This window comes from Copadichromis virginalis, linkage group LG22 (genome assembly GCF_057382275.1).
Source record: "Copadichromis virginalis isolate Kocher_CV1m ecotype Utaka linkage group LG22, C_Virginalis_male_GT1.1, whole genome shotgun sequence".
Lineage (NCBI taxonomy): Eukaryota > Metazoa > Chordata > Actinopteri > Cichliformes > Cichlidae > Copadichromis > Copadichromis virginalis.
Window position 1 is genome coordinate 36,027,508 of NC_140638.1, and position 19,407 is coordinate 36,046,914.

A 19,407-nucleotide genomic window follows, 5' to 3' on the forward strand; every position below is an offset into this window, starting at 1 on the left:
AAGCATTAAGTGCTCAGAATGAAGTCATGTTTAAGAATTACTGTACGCCCTGGCTGATATCCAGGCATGGCTCTAACTGTAAATCAGCCCATCTAACAGTTGAGGAACACCCACTCGTGTTCTGCGATTGGATAACAATCTGGTTTGAGTGGGCACCTCTGTTGGTGATCTTTATCAGGTTGAGAATGATACAGAACCGTCACTAAAGCATTTAGATTTGGTACAAATGATGGGCGTGATGACCATCTTTACCTTCCCCGGCTGGCCAACCAACAAAGATTAGTCTGTAGTCTGGGAGGACGAAGCTTGTAAGGAGCTGAAGGATAAAGCAACCACTCTGTTTGTGATTATGTAACAAACTAGAAGGCTACTGGAACAATGTTGTGTGGACAACTCTTCATATTGTAAGATAAAAACTTAATGGGATCATATTAGGAAACTGGTCCCATTAGCTTCAAAAGGCAAATCTCAGAACGTCTTTCACTAAACTAAGTCTTCAGCAAAACAGCAACCTAACAAAGAAATGTCAAAGAGAAAAAAGTAGAAACTTTGACTTTAAGAGTCATGATCTTTATCCAGTAAAATGGAGAACATGTGAGGAAACCCACCAACATCTTACGGCTGAAGTTCGTCCGAATGAGCTCAAGCCATCGAGGACTGAACAACAGCTACAAGAACTGTTTAGTTATTACTTCACAAAGTTGCCCCACAGGATACTGAAAACAAAGGGTTTTTTTCTCATAGAGATGTTAATTTTATACTTAATTAAATGAGTAGCTAGCCCATTGGCATGGTAGTTAGCACTGTTAACTCACAGCAAGAAGGCTCCCATCCAAGGACCTTCTTGCTGTAGCTCAGGAGGTAAAGCTAACTGGTTTGATCCCTGTGTGCCGATAGTGTTAGGGCAGCTGTCCCTTTAAGAGTTCTGATACCTGGTGACATCACAGGAAGCAGGAAGTAGTAAGGTTTAGTGAAGTTTGCACATGGCCAAGGAGACTGCCATGAATCCACATGCATCTGCCTTCAATCCTTCGTCTTTTGGAGCATCGTCTGTATGTATATTGTTTATTTGATGCTTATCTGTAGTTCTGTGGTTGTATTTTGTGACATGAGGGAAGTTTAATGTGTAACTTTGATACGTTGTTGAAACCACATGTTTAGAGCACGGCTAATGCTTATTCTTGCAGCTAAAGTGCTACGCTACGTTGATTTAGATTATTGTAGACTTGTAGGTACAGTGTATATGTAAGATTTAAAGAATATACTGTAATTGTAATTGTGTTATGTTTGTTTCAGTTTCACACTTTCTACATCATTAAACCTGTGGACAAAGAGTAATGGTCTTCAGAGTCTTGATGGAAGAAAAGTGTTGAACCTTGCTGCCAGTTCCTCTTCTGTGCAGTGTGAAGAGGGAAAGACAGTACAGTGAAAAGACGTTGAGTTACAGACAAGGTAACACAGTGCATGTGACAACAACTACTGCTATCACGCTACATAGCCTCTACTTGCCTACACTATGGATTCAAAGCCATCATCAGTGAAGACACGGTCTTATGCTTCTATGTCAACCACACGTTCTCATGGATCGGCTACCAGCACTGCAGCTGCAAGAGCTAGGGCTAATGCTGAAGCAGCAAAGGCACGTTTAGCGTTTGCAGAGCAAGAAATGAAGTTAAAAATGGAAAAGGCTCGTCTGGAAGCTTCTATAGAAATGCTGACCACAGAAAAGGAAACTGCTGCAGCTGTAGCAAAGGCAGAAGCTTTAGAAGCAGCGGTTGGCGTTAGTGAAGGAAAACACAGTTGTAAACTTCCTCTCATTGCAACATCAGTCGACTCTGTTGAGCGTACAAAAGAGTATGTGGAGAAACAAGCCGAAGTATCAAGAGACATCCAGATGGCATCACAGGAGGATTTACCCTTGCAGGATGAGACACAGCAGCCGCTTCCTGAGGAACCTTTGCATAATACGGTGTGCATGCCCCGTCTCAATTCGCTGAGTGATGGTCCCCCCAACGCTGCTATTACTGTCTTTGATACTCCACTGCCTCCTCCATGTAAACAAAATAGCCTTAATCCCTTTGTCACATCAGATGTGAATCGCAACTCAGCTCAACAGACAGAGCACCACTACTACGGAGCACTCAAAGAAAATGATTATGAAGATTTTCTAAGGCCTTCATGCAGTGTAACTGCACATCAGCCACCCTGGAAGACCAACAGCGCCATGGAAGCTCTTCCCCATCACCCATATGGTAACTCTCAGCGGCCTAGTTACTCCACTGATCCACATGTGACAGACTTTGTCAGATTTCTAGCACGACGTGAGATCGTTACAAGTGGTCTACTACAATTTAACGATAGACCGGAAAACTACAGGGCCTGGCGACGTTCATTCCAGAATGCGGTGAGAGACTTGAATCTAACAAGTGATGAAGAAATGGATCTTCTTGTCAAATGGCTGGGAAGTGAATCAGCTGAGCATGCAAAGCGTATTAGGTCCATCCACATAAATCAACCAGCTAAAGGGCTGAGCATGATCTGGAACCGACTAGATGCTTCTTACGGTTCATCTGAAGCTATTGAGAAAGCTTTGTTCCAAAAACTGGATAGTTTCCCCAAAATTGGCAATAAAGACTACTCCAAGCTCCGGGACCTCAGTGATTTACTGATGGAACTGCAGACATCAAGCAGATGTTTCATTCCTTTCTTGTGAGAGAAGAAGATCGTAACTTCCTACGGTTCTTCTGGTTCAGAGACAACAGTCCTACACAGGATGTCATTGAGTACCGCATGACCGTACATGTGTTCGGTAATAGTCCTAGTCCAGCGGTTGCCATTTACTGCCTCAGGCAGTCCACGATGGATGGAGGACCACATCATGACCCCGAGGTGAAACAGTTTGTTTGCCATGACTTTTATGTCGATGATGCACTTAAATCTTTTTCAAGTGTAAAAAGTGCTGTCTGTCTGTTGAAGAAAACTCAGGATGTTCTGGCAAACTCCAACCTGAGGCTCCACAAAATCGCCTCTAACAGCAAAGAGGTCATGGAGGCTTTCCCACCTGAAGATCGCGCAAATGACTTGAAGGATTTGGATCTGAGCTCAGATATTCTACCTGTACAGCGCAGCTTGGGACTAAATTGGAACTTGGAGTGCGACATGTTTGTTTTTAAAGTCAACAAAGAAGAGAAGCCTTTCACACGCCGAGGCATCCTATCAGTGGTAAATAGCGTGTATGACCCCTTGGGATTTGTGGCTCCCGTGACCATTCAAGGGAAGCACATTCTAAGAGAGCTCACACAACAAAGATGTGACTGGGATTCTCAGCTCCCTGAAGGGATGCAGGAACAATGGAAGTCTTGGCGGGATTCACTAAAAGACCTAAGTTGCGTGATGATCCCAAGAGCCTATACCAAAGCCTTTCTTTCAACAACAAAGACGAGAGAACTGTTTGTCTTTTCTGATGCGTCAACAATGGCTATTGCAGCAGTTGCCTATCTCAGGGTGGTGGACGAAGCAGGGAATACTCATACTGGCTTTGTTATGGGTAAGGCGAAGCTGGCACCCAGACCTGAACACACAATCCCCAGACTTGAGCTTTGTGCAGCTGTACTTGCCGTGGAGTTAGCAGATTTCATATCATCAGAGCTTGACATGCGCATCGATGCTATCACCTTCTACACTGATAGCAAAGTAGTGCTCGGATACATAAATAACGAGACAAGACGCTTTTATGTGTATGTCAGCAATCGTATTGTCCGCATCAGAAGGTCCTCTCATCCTAAGCAGTGGAAGTACGTGTCTACAGGGGAAAATCCAACAGACTGTGCGACAAGGTCTGTACCGGCTGCCTTTCTCTCAGATACCTCTTGGCTCACTGGACCTCCTTTTCTGACTGAGCCTATGCAAGATTCTCTAGAACCAGAATCCTTTGAGCTTGTGGATGCAAACATGGACGCTGAGATCAGCCCGCAAATCTCTACTTTGCAAACACAGGCTTCTCGCACACTACTTGGGTCCCACCGTTTCTCCAAATTTTCTTCCTGGCAAGCTTTGAAACGTGCCATTGCTAATCTCCTTCACATTGTGAACAGCTTTCACACATGTAAGGTCAAAGGGACCATGCAATGCAAGGGGTGGCATTTCTGTCAGAAAGCAGGTACACCTGATCAACTCAGTTTATCAGAGCACGTCATTATTCAAACTGTGCAGGAAGAGGCATATGCTGAAGAGTTGGCCTGTCTCAAAAACAATAAGGTGATCCCTCAAGGGAGTCCTCTTAGGACCCTGGATCCCTTCATTGACACACACAACGTCCTCAGAGTTGGTGGTCGGATAAGACATGGAGAGGTTCCTCATGAAGAAAAGAACCCTAAGATCATTCCTTGTAAGTACCATATTGCAACATTGCTGGTCAGACATTTCCATGAACAAACCCTGCACCAGGGACGCCACTTCACAGAGGGTGCCATCCGTGCAGCAGGCTACTGGATAATAGGTATGAAGCGATTGGTGAGCACTGTCATCCACCATTGTGTCACATGTCGAAAGCTTCGCGGCCTCCCTGAACAACAAAAGATGGCTGACCTGCCATCAGATCGCCTCTCTATGGAACCTCCATTTACCTACGTTGGACTGGATGTGTTTGGCCCATGGAGTGTTGTTGCACGGCGTACAAGAGGTGGTCTCGCCCATAGTAAGAGATGGGCAGTTATATTCACTTGTATGGCCGTTAGAGCAGTCCACATAGAGGTCATAGAATCTCTGGACACCTCATGCTTCATCAATGCCCTCAGGAGGTTTCTAGCTATTCGAGGTCCTGTGAAACAAATACGTTCGGACAGAGGCACAAACTTCGTGGGTGCGTCAACTGAACTAAAGATTCCATCCAATATTGATTCCACGTCTGTTGAGAAGTACCTAGCTGGAAAAGGTTGTGCATGGGTCTTTAATCCTCCACATGCGTCTCACATGGGTGGCGCATGGGAGAGGGTGATAGGAATAGCCAAAAGAATCCTCGATTCAATGTTCCTGCATCTTGAGACATCAAACTTGACGCATGAGGTCCTTACTACGCTGATGGCAGAAGTGGTGGCAATTATCAATGCCAGGCCTCTCATACCAGTATCTACTGATCCAAGTGACCCAGTTCTACTAACCCCAGCCACTCTCTTAACTCAGAAGATGGGCACTCCATCAGCTCCACCTGAAGACTCCAATGTCAAAGATATGTGTAAACAACAATGGCGTCAGGTGCAGCATCTGGCCCAGACTTTCTGGAGCAAATGGAGACGACAGTATCTTTCTTCACTGCAGCCAAGAAGAAAGTGGCAGGACAGTCACCCCAATCTGGAGCCTGGGAGCATTGTACTTCTCAGAGATCAGCAGCTCAAGAGAAATGAATGGCCTCTTGGAGTAATCACCCAAGTCTTCCCTAGCCAGGACAATAAGGTCCGCACAGCGGAGGTGAAGGTATCCAGGCAAGATGGGACAAAAGTATTTTTGAGACCTGTGTCGGAGCTCATTCTTCTGTTACATCCAGACAAAGACTGAACTGTTACTCTAGATTAGATTAGATTAGATTAGATTAGATAGAACTTTATTAATCCCTCGGGTGGGTTCCTCTGGGAAATTCGATTTCCAAAAAAGCACAGCACCGACAGAAGTTACAGAGTTACGGAATATTATATATATATATATATATATATATATATATATACATACACACACACACACACACACACACACACACACACACACACACACACACACACACACACACACATATATATAAATACAGAGACAATATAAATAAAATATACGAAGGGGATAAATAGGAATAAAAAATAAAAATACAAGTGAATTGCACATTTCAAGTATTGAGGTCTATTGCACTGTTGACTATTTACAAAAGTATTGCACAAAAGGTATTGCACAGTGAGGTGAAGAGGCACTACAGCTTAGTTGTTCCCCCCTCCTTTGTCCTCCTGTTTCCCCTCCCTCTCCCCTCCAGGGAGGAGTTAAACAGTTTGATGGCGTGTGGGACAAAGGAGTTTTTAAGTCTGTTAGTTCTTGTCTTGGGGAGAAGCAACCTGTCACTGAACAGACTCTTCTGGTTGTTAATGGCCGTGTGCAGAGGATGCCTGGCATTGTCCATAATGTCCATCAGTTTCTTTAATGTCCTTTTCTCTGCCACTGTCACCAGAGTGTCCAGCTTCATGCCGACCACAGAGCTAGCCCTCCTGATCAGTTTCTCTAGCCTGGATGAGTCCTTCTTTGCTGTGCTGCTCCCCCAGCACACCACAGCATAGAAAAGTACTCCAGCAACCACCGACTGGTAAAACATCCTCAGGAGCTTCCTGCAGATGTTAAAAGACCTCAGCCTCCTGAGGAAGTACAGTCGGCTTTGGGCTTTTTTGTACAGGTGCTCTGTGTTGCATGACCAGTCCAGTTTATTGTCCACCCACAGCCCGAGGTACTTGTACTTGTTGACCACCTCCACCTCCACCTCTATATCTATATACATATATAACCATGTATAACCGTTCTGTATTGTGTGTTAGTTGTGGCATTCTAACATGCCAGGCGGGGAGTGTGCCGATAGTGTTAGGGCAGCTGTCCCTTTAAGAGTTCTGATACCTGGTGACATCACAGGAAGCAGGAAGTAGTAAGGTTTAGTGAAGTTTGCACATGGCCAAGGAGACTGCCATGAATCCACATGCATCTGCCTTCAATCCTTCGTCTTTTGGAGCATCGTCTGTATGTATATTGTTTATTTGATGCTTATCTGTAGTTCTGTGGTTGTATTTTGTGACATGAGGGAAGTTTAATGTGTAACTTTGATACGTTGTTGAAACCACATGTTTAGAGCACGGCTAATGCTTATTCTTGCAGCTAAAGTGCTACGCTACGTTGATTTAGATTATTGTAGACTTGTAGGTACAGTGTATATGTAAGATTTAAAGAATATACTGTAATTGTAATTGTGTTATGTTTGTTTCAGTTTCACACTTTCTACATCATTAAACCTGTGGACAAAGAGTAATGGTCTTCAGAGTCTTGATGGAAGAAAAGTGTTGAACCTTGCTGCCGGTTCCTCTTCTGTGCAGTGTGAAGAGGGAAAGACAGTACACCCTGGCTGCACCAGTCTGTATGCCAAACATCACTGAATGTGTGAATGTTAGCTAGAAAGCACTTACACAGAGAAGGCTTATAAAAAGTGCTTGTATAAAGGGTGAAGGAGGCAAGTCGTGTATAGTGCTTCGAGTGGTCAGACTAAAAGCGCTGTGTAAGAACCATCTACGTCTATCTGGCCGAGGCCTTTACATGTGGAGTTCACTCCGGCTTCCTCCCACGGTCAAACATCCAGGTAGTGAGGACAGGTTAACTGGTGAGTCGAAATGTGAGTGTGAATGGTTGTCTGTCTGTGTGACAGACTGTCAACCTGTCCAGGGTGGGATAGGCTCCACCCCCCACCTGCAACCTAAATTGGATAAGCGGAAAAACGTGGATGGAATAAATGACTAAATGCGTCGTTGTATAACTGGGTTGTGCGTTAGGGTACATGAAAGTTGTCTTATAATTGATCCTCCTCTCCTCACCTCAGCTGGTCACATGGCTGCCCCCCTTTCTTCTCTGCATCCATCCTTCTTATCTGAGTTCAGATTATAGCAGCAGCGCTCTCACTGGTCTGTATGTAGGTTTTTCACACGTTGCTTGAATGAAACAGTGTAAAATGTCATGTGTTGTAGTTCATCTATAGGACCATGTAAATTCAGTAAGTGACCATGTAATTTGTTTAGAGAACGTATGACAGAAGCTTTTGGTTTTATCAGCTGTGGGTTGGTGGAGGTTTACCAAGAGCTAGTGTGACACTCGCACAAATCTCTGATGTTACACAGCAGTGTACTAGTGTATCTGCTGCATCCTTCAGTAAAAATAAATGAACCAAGCCGTCACATGCATATGAAAACAGATGTCAACTGTATCCAACTCTGAACCGCTTCTACTGCTTACAGCATATGAAGCACGTAGCTGGTAGATTTACTGGAACATTCAGAAACTGAAGAGTCACAGCTTTGTCAGACTCACTTAGCATAGAGTCAAAACGAGAGTTAAAACATACTAAATATGTGTGATGGTGATTTCTGTCCCTCTGATCACAACTCTGTTCTGTTTTTGGTTAAAGATGTTCACACAAACATCGGAGTAGTTTCTGTGGTTCCCCTGTGAGCCTGCAGCTCACTGCGTGGTCTACAGTGCATCGTTGTTGCGGTTTGTGAACGCCTTCATCTTGTTTTCAGAAGCACGGGGCACGCCTTAAAGCTGAACAATATACCTACGAGAGAAAAGAGTCTCATTAAGAATGAACACTGTGGATTTTTGACAACCGGCAGCTGTTTTGGAAAAACAGATTCTTCACAATGTTTCTTGTAAACAGAATTAAGTTTCCTCTTCACCTGACTGCCACAGAGGCCGGACTCATACCTGTATGCTGTAGCAAAGACACGTGTCAGTCACTCAGGAATACAACACAGTGTAGAAATGTATGATTTCAGATCTTTTAATGATATCCTGGTGCTGGGCTGTGTGGTTCTTCTCCACCATCATGGTGATGATCGGCTCCTCGTGGTTTCACGTGCTTCACCCTCACCTGTCTTGTCGGCTCATCCGCAGTATCTCGTCTGGAAGCTCGTTCAAGATTTCTCTGAAATGACCACATTTCACTTCACCTGCTTCTCTCTGGCACCACCGCTCTGCCAAAGCTTCTGCTAGCCTGTCCTTACCTATTTACTCTCCACTTAGCTGCACTTTATTGAACATTACTGTCAGCTGCCAACTCCCTCCGTGCCTGGCCGACTTCCCCATAACCCCGCCCCTTTACACCTGCCCACTCCACAATAAAGTTGGTCTAACTGCTAGCACCGCTCCAAGCCTGCTCCATGGCCCCAGCCCGAACTCAACCATGACAGACGCAGGGCCTCACATCGGACTCAGGACACTTTGTTATACAGATCATCACCTCTCTGCCACCGTGTGAGACAGTTGGGGTAGTATTGTTTGTGAAGAGTAACAGCTGTGACACCTTTAGTTTTTATGTTATTTGTTTATTTATTTATTGCAGTTTAAGTTTTGGTAGATTTCCTGTGATGTCTACTCCTGGAGGGCTTTGGCACCATGTGAACACCTGTGGATGCTTTTGTATTCGTCTTTTTTTCTTGCTGAAATTCTGCATTCTGCTCCTGCTCCATCAATCTTGTGAAAAGGAAATGAGTTTTGTGAATCTGTATTTATAAAAAAATGAATGTTTTCCTTCTCACTGTCACCAAAGCACCTGCTCAGAGGGGCCATGTGATTGTTGGGGTTTCTCTGGATTATTGCAGAGTCTTTACCATATGAAGTGCCTGCGTGACTGTTGTTGTGATTTGGCACAATATAAATCAAATGTAATTGAATTCAAACTCTGATGATGTTTTAGGTTATGGCTGCACGGTGTACACATGAAAGACCTCGCCTCAGAGGGTCACAAGCTAAGATCAGCCCAGTCTCACCCCCACAAAATACAAGCACTGCATAAGGAAGAGCATCCTGTGTAAAACTTATACCAAATCTAATAGATCCACCCACTGTGGGGACTTCTTGGGAAATAAGATAAGATAGAACTTTATTAATCCCTCGGGTGGGTTCCTCTGGGAAATTCGGTAAGGGGAACAAGGATGAAAGTAAATTCACACTAGATTCAGTCAAACACAAAAACTCTAAAACAGTGACAGATAATAATAACTATAAGAAGAATATGTTTACGTCTCGATGCTCAGTCATCTATTTAAATAAATCTCCAAAGGTTGATTCTGTTCATCTGGAAGTTTTCAGTAGGAGAAACGTTTCATCATCAGGTGACGTCTCCAGTCTCAGCTGACTGCAGGCTTCCAACCTTTAAACAGGACATTTGCACAATGACTGAAACCAGCAGCACTGAAGGAACAATGGGCTGTGAGGTCAGTTCCTTCATCTCATGACCATCGACGAAACGTTTCTCCCACTGAAAACCTCCAGATGAACAGAATCAAACTTTGGGGAATAGTATTCTTGCCTCCACCAAAGAGAGTGGGGGGGTTTGATCTTGCTTGTGTGCACGTTTGTCATTCTTTTCGCCTGTGAACACCACAGTTCACGAAGTTTTGAAGCACAAGTGTAGAGTGGAATCATCCATCTTAATAACTCACCCTTGGAAAATTGAGAACAGCCTCAGAACTTAGCAATTATGAAGGCACATTTAAAGTATCATGTCACATTTGACCTTTGACCTGTACTTCTGAAGGTCATAATCATCATAATAATCATGCCATGTAAAGCTCTGCTTCTAGCTGCCATTGTTTGTGTTGACAACATATCAGCATAAAGGAACGATCTGACCACTACTGTGAGCCCACAGGTCAAACTGTCACCTTTAAAACTCTACTGCTGTTGTTTATATTAGTAATATTAATGAAATGATACCTGTATGTGGGGACTCATGTCACATTTGACTCTGATCTCACTTTTACATCTGACTTCCAAAATGTATTATTTTCAGTGCACTGCAAAGTCCTTACAGGACATGAAAACTACAAAGAACAGCAAATGTACAAAATATAATAAAAGTATTAAAAGTAAATACGGCCTGGAGGGTGGAGCTGCCTGGGTGGAGGTTTTGTTTATCGTGCAACACCTCTGCAAATACACACACTGCATCGTTTTAAGCTAGCATGACATGAAAATGCTTGACTACACACACACGCACACGCACTGCACCGTCTCAATCTCTAATTTCTTTCTTTCTTTTGTGGTTGTTTGTTTGATTTGCTCTGTCGTGCAGGACGGGTCAGGGGTTAGCACTACTATGCAGACTAGTTTACAAGCAGACAATAGAGAGGCAGTAACGTGAGAGCTGTCTGCTGTTCTCAGGTTTCTCTTTCACTATGTAGGTCAGGAAAACAATGTTTTAGCTAAGGTGTTGTCATCATGACCTAGAAGGTTTGTTCACCTAGTAGTCAGCATACCAGTACTTTAATGGGGACGAAGTGGCCTTGCATTTACGTCATAAGCCTTTTTCACCAGTTAACCATGGAAAGTCTCAGAGAATCAGGTTATGGTCCAACAATGTCCCTGGTCAGCAGTAGCACAGAAAGTCCATATTTGTTCTGGGTACTCGCTTTGATTTAAGCGAGGGTCCTGCATGATAGAGCTAGCAGGAGACTGGGAACAGGCTGGCCGCTCGATTAATGTGTAGCTAAAGGAGTTACTGGTTATACTGGTGATCGTCTGACATTGCTGCAATTGTAATAAGTAGCAGTAGAAAGTAAGAACATGACACATTTGGATTTATGAAGCAAATGTGTTCAAACACCCTGATGCTGAAATATCGGAGTCCTTAAAATAGTCATTGTTTACTCTGATGACAGCTTTGACATGAACATGGTTGTATCCACCAAAACTGTACAAAACTGTCAAAATGTTACTTATTATTATTACTTATTATTGACAATCTTGACAAGACACAAATGAACAACTACAGGCCGATCTCAAATCTCCCAGTTTTAAGTAAGATAATTGAAAAAGCAGTTTCTCAACAGCTCAGTTACTTCTTAAAACAGAATAATTGCTACGATGCCTTCCAGTCAGGTTTTAGACAGAACCACAGCACTGAAACCGCTCTGACCAAAGTGTTTAATGACATATGTCTGAATACAGACAGTGGAAAAATGTCAGTCTTAGTTTTACTGGATCTCAGTGCAGCATTTGATACAGTCGACCACAACATATTACTCAAACGACTGGAGAACTGGGCAGGTCTTTCAGGAACTGTACTAAACTGGTTCAAAACATACTTAGAAAACAGGAAATACTTTGTATCAATAGGTAACTTCACAACTTGCCTTGCCTATTAGAGATGTCTTCAAACGTTTGACTCACATGGACTGTTACATAGTTACTTGGTTTCTATCTGGTTTTTACATCAGTTCTCAAAGTTTAAACTAGATTCATCACTCTTTCTTTCACCAAGAGAATCCAGTGTTTTGTTTGCCAAATTTGACTTGCAGGTAGAAAACCTTCGACGTGTTTGATGTGAGGTTGTTTTTCAGGAGACGGGGTCGGTCCCTTAGTTCCAGTGAAAGGCACTGTTAATGTTTCAGTATACAGAGACATTTTGGACAATTTAACGCTCCCAGCTTTGTGGGAACGGTTTGGGGATGGCTCCTTCCTGTTCAATGACTGCAGTGCACAAAGCAATGTGGGTCAATGACTTTGGTGTGGAAGAAGTGGAGTCCTGACATCAACCTAAGAGAACACCACTGGGAATAATTAGAGCAGAGCCTGTGAGCCAGGCCTCCTCCTAAACCTCGCAAAGGGTGGGTGGACGTCGCATTAACCCTCAATTCAATTCAATTTTATTTATATAGCGCCAAATCACAACAAAAGTCGCCTCAAGGCGCTTGAGGGATGAAGAATGGGATGTCACTCAAGTTCATATGCACGTCAGACCACACGAGCAAACACAAATACACCTTCAGAAACATATTAGAACATTGGTGACATGTTCAATATTTTACCTGCTGTAAATTGTGGACGTTTAACTGTATTTTCACAAGTTTCCTATTGATAAAGACCTGTGGTCATTTACAGTACACCAGTAAATATATCCATATCTTTCCTTATATATTCATATTATATTAGAGGCATTATTGTGTCTAATCATTTTTTAATCATAAAATTCAAACTAATTTCACCTTTTCACCAACAGATGGAGTCTTTCCTCTACTTTGTGCTAGTTTCAGCTATGCAAGAATGATTGGAACTTATTATTGGATCTCCCACTGAAACTTTAAAATAGATGTTTTTAGGAGCAGCACACGGGAGACATGACGGCTGCTGCTTACTGCTGTAGCGCAATATCGTTTTTTGGGTTTTGCTGAATTGCATTTTATGTGTATTTATACTTTTATATTCACTATTTTAATCTGTGGAATGAATGAATGAATTTAAGTATGCTAGTCTGCTGAAATCCAGTTCCTCTGTACAATGCCTGAGTACAGCAACAATAAAGGAATCTTTATCTTATCTTATCTATACTGTAGCTATCTTGTTTGACCTGGATACATTTTCATCCAGAACCTTTGCTTTTATGGAGGTTTATGGCTGCACACAGGCTTATTGCCTGCCACAGATTGTAGTAAGCTGTATATTAGTTATGTATCAGTCCACTCCTGATAGCACAAATGAAACTTTTATTTTTCTGGTATTTGCATGAATGAGATAATTTATTAAGGTTTTTTTCTTAAATGACTGATACATTTAATACAAACACTGGCCCAGTTACAGGTAACATCTATCTTAAACTGTGTCCTGAAAAGGTCTCTTGCATGTCAGACTGAATCACTAAACGGAACAGGACCGAGGTTTTAACTTCTTAGATGACATTTAGGATTTGGCCTTGAGCTCTTGCAGAATTCCCTCCTCTTGTGCGTTTCATACATCATATATCATCACATGCTATATATTATATTTCCAAAGCAGAATGTATCCTGAGGGAGAACCTTAGTGTTTTTAACAAATGTAAACATGTGACTGATATCAGGTGGGATTCCCTGCACAGCTGCTGGGACTGTAGGATGCGGTTAAAAGCAGCTGGGATTTGTTGCGTGGAAGTAGAGGTGGGAGTGCGTTGATCTTAGAATGGTTGGTCAGTGCTGCTCAGGTCATCTATAAGACGTATGGTGAGATACGTCTTATAGATGCAGTAGCGCAATCTGAATACTTTTTTCAAGTAACAAGTAATGTAAGGGATTACTATTGCAGAAAAAGTAGTTACATTACAGTTACATTCCCGTAAGCACGCTGCGGTACAGCGTTACTAAACTGTGATTTTGTTTGTGAGAGTGTCTCGTGACAATGACGTACGAGCGTGTGACGTCCGTGGCAGCAACAGACGTGGATAACATGGAGTGATGGAGAGAGTACGACCGTGCAGCGTTGCGGAAGTAATCAGATTACTGTGAGTTTGAATCTGTTAAAAGTGACACAAACATCAGCGTCTGCTGTTCACTCTGTGTGGGAAGGAAACTTCTTTCTGCAGCGAAAAAATTAAACTTCAAATCTGAGCGAGCAGCGAGCGCGCCGCCACGGCAACGTGACATTCACAGAGAAACCCCCGGACCCCCCACTGACATGACCGCTGTGGGCAAACCTCCACCCGCCCCACTCCTGATAAACAGGTGGCAATAGATTTAAGAGCTGCTGAGTCTTTGATTCTATTTATTTTCTGCTGTTTTACTCGCATCTATTTGAAAGAGTGTAAACACAAAACATGATTTTATCTGCTGGAACATGCAGACGATAGGTTTCCATGTTAATGTCTGTTAATGGCAAGATGGCGCCGGTGTGTGTGGCTGCTCGTCTGTCACTGCCAAGTTTGTTCCTGTTTATGTTATTTCTAATTTGTGTCATCCATGAAACAAAGTCTCTGCTGAGGTATGATCGCCAGACACTATTGGACCTCAAACCTGTGGTCCAAAATATTGTGTCCTTTGGAGCTGGTGGGCAGCAACCCCTGCCCCCATTTGCATCGGAAACCCCGGGTTACCTGTACCGGGTTCCCACACTACCTTCCCGGCGAAAGCGTCATTGTCGCCGGGGTAAACGAAGCGGTCGCCTGGTGAAGCTAAAGGTTTACCTAAAGAATTATTCTGCTGTTTTCCGACCAGTGCATGGATTCTTGCCAAGGCTGTTTGCGTCTCGGCGTTTTCTGGACCCTGTTGATGCCTGTTTGGTGCCTGTGGTCGGCTTTGATGATGATGCTCCTCGGCCTCGCTGCCCATGCCCTCCCAGGCTAAACCTCCGCTGTCAACATGATCGGAACCTGAGATCGCTGCGGCGGGTTTCTGGACCTCCTGAACCCCGAGCTCCAACTCCAGCTCCAGCTAGGATTGGCCTGGTGAACGCCAGATCACTTTTAAACAAAACTTTTATTCTTCGGGACTTCTTCAGTTCCCGTGATCTGGATTTTCTGTGTGTGACTGAGACGTGGCTGAGTGTTGGTGAGTCCAGTGTTCTATCTGAACTTTTACCTGTGGATTGTTGCTATTTTAACTCGCCACGGACGTCAGGCAGAGGTGGAGGCACAGTGACTGTTTACAAAAAGGATTTTAAATGTAAGCAGTGTTTTCTACAGCCTTCGTTCTCCAGCTTTGAACTTACCTCGTTTGAGGCGAGTCGTACAAACCCGATTTTCTGCGCTGTCATCTATCGCCCCCCGAAATACAATAAGAACTTCATAAACGACTTTTCTGATTTTTTAGCTGGGATTATGCCCAACTATGATAGTGTTCTTATTGTTGGAGATTTTAATATACATGTATGCTGTCCTGATAAGCCACTGGTAAAGGACTTTTTAAGCCTTATTGACTCTTTTAGCCTGGTACAGTCCGTACGTGGCCCTACACATGAGCACGGACACACACTGGACCTTGTTCTGTCATATGGTCTGCCTGTCACTGACTTGGAGATTTGTGACTGTGCACTCTCAGATCATATGCCTGTGTTATTCAACGTTGGTTTGACATATACCGCAGTTAAACCTGGCGCTGCTACTCGGTGCTGTCGGGTTATTAACCCTGCCACTGCTGCGCAGTTTTCTGCTGCTTTTAATCAGCTCGGCGGCCCTTCTGACTTTGTCTCCTCTGATACAGAAGAGCTAAATTCCTGGTTTTATTCTTGCTGTCAAAAAATCATGGACTCTGTGGCTCCTTTAAAAACCAGGCAGCTTAAGGCTAAACCTGAGCCTTGGTTTAATGAGAGCAGTCGTGCTGTTAAGAGGGAATGTCGTCGAGCAGAACGGAGGTGGAAAAAGGATAAACTGCATGTATCATTTCAAATTCTCAAAGACTGCTGGCATCGCTACCAGAACACTGTTAAAGAGGCAAAAAGGGAATATTTTGCAAATATTATTTCTTCCAACGGTCATAACCCACGTGTGTTATTTAGGACCATTGACACTGTTCTTAATACTCCTTTGAATGTCTGTTTGGAAGTTTCTCCTGAGATTTGCAATGGTTTTCTGAACTTTTTCATTGTAAAGGTTGTCACCATCAGGGCTCTTATCACAGCTCCTGACTCTGTCTCTGTCCCTTGCGCTGCTGTTTTCACTCAGTTTGAGCTTGTGACGCTCTCCTCTTTAGAGGATGTGGTTCGCCATATTAAGCCCACAGGTTCCCCACGGGATCCTGTCCCTCCACAATTCTTTAAAGAAATTTTTCCTAGTATACAACAGTATGTCCTTGACATTATTAACAGCAGTCTGCCTTCTGGTATGGTTCCTGCAAATTTCAAACATGCAGTAGTACAGCCACTGCTTAAGAAACCTGGCCTTGATCACACAGTTTTAGCGAACTATAGGCCTATTTCCAAGCTGCCTTTACTCTCCAAGGTTTTAGAGAAAATTGTTTTTAGTCAACTGAAAGATTTTCTAGATGATAATGGCATCTTTGAGGTTTTTCAATCAGGTTTTAAAACCCTTCACAGCACAGAATCTGCATTACTAAGGGTTTTTAATGACATCCTTCTGGCATGTGATTCTGGTAACCATGTTGTTCTTGTCTTGCTCGACCGAACTGCTGCCTTTGACACAGTAGACCACAATATTCTAACTTCTCGATTACATGATGTAGTGGGTATTGGTGGCACTGCACTTAATTGGTTTAGGTCTTATTTATCAGATAGAACTTTCTCTGTCAGCCTTCTCGGTTACGAATAGTCTTCTGCTCCTCTGTCATGCGGCGTCCCACAGGGCTCAATTTTAGGGCCACTGCTCTTTTCATTGTGTCTATTGCCTCTGGGTTCTATCCTTAGAAGGCATGGGATCTCATTTCACTGTTATGCCGATGACTGCCAAATTTATTTGCCACTAAAACACAAGGATGGCATCTCCATAAAACCTCTCTTAACATGTCTAGATGACATTAAAGCTTGGTTGGCTCTAAACTTTTTAAATTTTAATGAAAAGAAAACAGAAGTGTTGGTGTTTGGACCCAGTGGTCCCTGTGAGTCCTCCTCTGTTGTTTTAGGATCCCTGGAAGTCTATTTTAAATCTGTTGTTACTGACCTTGGTTTTAAGTTGGACAGTGATTTTAAATTGGACAACCAAATCAGAGCAGTGGTGAAGTCCAGTTTTTATCATTTAAGGCGACTGGCAAGACTAAAATCTTTTCTTTCGAGGCAGCACCTTGAAACAGTGATCCATGCTTTTATTTCTTCCCGCCTGGACGACTGTAACTCACTTTATGTGGGGGTCAGTCAGTCGTTGCTCTCACGTCTGCAGCTGGTTCAAAATGCGGCTGCACGACTCCTAGCAGGAACTCAAAAAAGAGAGCATATAACCCCCGTGCTGGCCTCTCTGCACTGGCTGCCTGTGTCTTTTAGAGTTAATTTTAAAATTCTTATGTTTGTTTTTAAATGCCTTCACAGTCTTGCCCCGCCTTACCTCTCTGAGCTTCTTCATCCCCACATACCCTGTCGGTCTCTCAGGTCAGCTGACCAGCTGCTCCTGGAGGTACCGAGATCCAGGAGGAAGCTCAGAGGGGGCGGGGCCTTCTCTATTGTGGCTCCAAATTATGGAATAATTTGCCCATGCACGTTAGAGAGGCCCCTTCACTGTCCACTTTTAAATCACGTCTTAAAACCCACTTTTATTCCTTGGCTTTTAACCTCAGTGAGACTCAGTTTCTCTTTTAATTGAAGTAGTTATTTAATTAATGATTTCACTCTTCTTTTATTTGTGTTTTATTTATATCTCATGTAATTTTATTTTACAGTTCCAATGTACAGCACTTTGTGTCAGCTGTGGTTGTTTCAAAGTGTTTTTTAAGTAAATATGATGATGATGATGATGATGATGATGCATAAAGTTAAAAAGATGAAAACTAATAAAACAAGTTTAAAAAATGCTTTTTCATTGGATTCAGTTTCATATGATGGATTATGCAGAAACAATCGAACACGGCTGAAAGCTAACACTGTTGCTTTATTACATATTCAGGTTGTAACTCATGTTTTTGAAAAACAACTAAGTAACTAATTACTTAATCAGTAATGTAACAGGATTACTTTTTGGAGATGTAATCAGTAATTAGTAACTAATTACTTGCCCAACACTGATGGTGAGGGGTCCAAACTCTAGCAACCACAGGTAGGCCTGCAGTCTGACAGCAAAGTGCTCCAGAAGCACAAAATGATACTGTGTAGTCTTTACGATCAGTCAAGCTCTCGTTGAAGAAAGATCTTAAATCTGATTCTGGATTTAACGGGGAACCAGTGAAGTCTGTGGTCTCTGTTTGCTAGTCCCTGTCAGACTCTACCTGCAGCGCTCTGGATCAACCACAAGCTTCTTAAGGAAAACCGAACTTCTTTTCCTGTTGGGTCGTTTCATGATCAATCTCAGAGTCAGGATGTTTGACGCCTCAAACTTCATGAGCACAGAATGACTAAAAATATAACTGCAACAAATAATCATTTGCTTCCTGTTTCTATATATATTTCTTTTTTTCTTTGACCAACTTTGAGCATCAGTGTCACAGTTTTTATCATAGTTTCATATAAATAGAGTTTTACATTCACTCAGTTTTGGCTCTCTGATTAATCCAGGGGTGTCCAACCCCAGGCCTCGAGGGCTGGTGTCCTGCAGGTTTTAGACGTGTCAGCGGATTTAAACGGCTAAATGACTTCCTCAACATGTCTTGCAGTTCGCCAGAGGCCTGGTAATGAACTCATCACCCAGGGTGAGATCTAAACCTGCGGGACACCAGCCCTCGAGTTCCCCACCCTCTGGATTAAACAAATCCTATGGCTCTTACCCAGCAGGCATACAGAGCTCAGACAGAGCTGATGTGGGTCAAAATCATCCAGGTGTGTTCCCTGCTAACCCTGCAGGTCGAGTCCTGTTGCACTGGTTATTTCACAATTTAGACTTTAAAATCACACAAAAAATAACCAAACCACTTGAACTATACTGAGCTGGTGCTGATGTTGTTCTTATGCTTAGCCTAAAGCTGCACCTCTTCCCGTGTTCTCAGTTGATGATAGTCACCCAACAGGAAAGCAGCCGGGCATCCAGAGGAAGTGTGGTGGAAATCCAAATCGTTCTGAACCAACCGTCTACCACGGCACAAACGAGCAGATGAAAAGCACAGAATGAATTCACAGGTTGGACTTCAGTCCTCCTTCTAGTGTCCCTGCTGGAACCTGGAACTGTGAACGAACTTCTACGGCCCACCTGCTCACTTCACTTCAATTTGTCCTCAGCACATCTTCACATGAGCATGAATCCCGTCACATACACAGGAATACTTTTACTTCTTAAAACTCTGTTTGGAT

At 43.2% G+C, this 19,407-nt stretch overlaps 3 protein-coding genes across 4 annotated transcripts in view; 2 read left to right on the forward strand and 1 right to left on the reverse strand.

Moving 5' to 3' along the window:
• LOC146683801 (uncharacterized) overlaps positions 1-19,407 on the reverse strand; it is a 246,868-nt gene that overhangs the window by 84,864 nt on the left and 142,597 nt on the right. The gene's annotated exons all lie outside the window — the stretch shown is intronic.
• On the forward strand, positions 2,687-13,070 carry LOC146683803 (uncharacterized). 2 transcript variants are annotated; one of them, XR_014917542.1, is made up of 3 exons: positions 2,687-5,560; positions 6,509-6,759; positions 7,004-13,070. XR_014917542.1 is itself a non-coding variant. In XM_085446277.1 (2 exons), the coding sequence occupies exon 1, from the start codon at positions 2,692-2,694 to the stop codon at positions 5,551-5,553; it is 2,862 nt and encodes a 953-aa protein (XP_085302403.1). In that variant the 5' UTR covers positions 2,687-2,691; the 3' UTR covers positions 5,554-5,560; positions 6,509-13,070. The 2 variants fall into 2 exon arrangements, 1 of the variants encoding a protein (XP_085302403.1); XM_085446277.1 differs by having other exon boundaries at positions 6,509-13,070.
• Positions 14,980-16,815, forward strand: LOC146683804 (RNA-directed DNA polymerase from mobile element jockey). The gene has a single exon (XM_085446657.1). It carries the CDS (start codon positions 15,347-15,349, stop codon positions 16,790-16,792), a length of 1,446 nt encoding a protein of 481 aa, XP_085302783.1. The 5' UTR covers positions 14,980-15,346; the 3' UTR covers positions 16,793-16,815.

Excerpts from the sequence above, each read along its gene's own strand:
- LOC146683803 (XM_085446277.1), top strand. The coding sequence starts at position 2,692 with ATGTTTCATTCCTTTCTTGTGAGAGAAGAAGATCGTAACTTCCTACGG.
- LOC146683804 (XM_085446657.1), top strand. The coding sequence starts at position 15,347 with ATGCCCAACTATGATAGTGTTCTTATTGTTGGAGATTTTAATATACAT.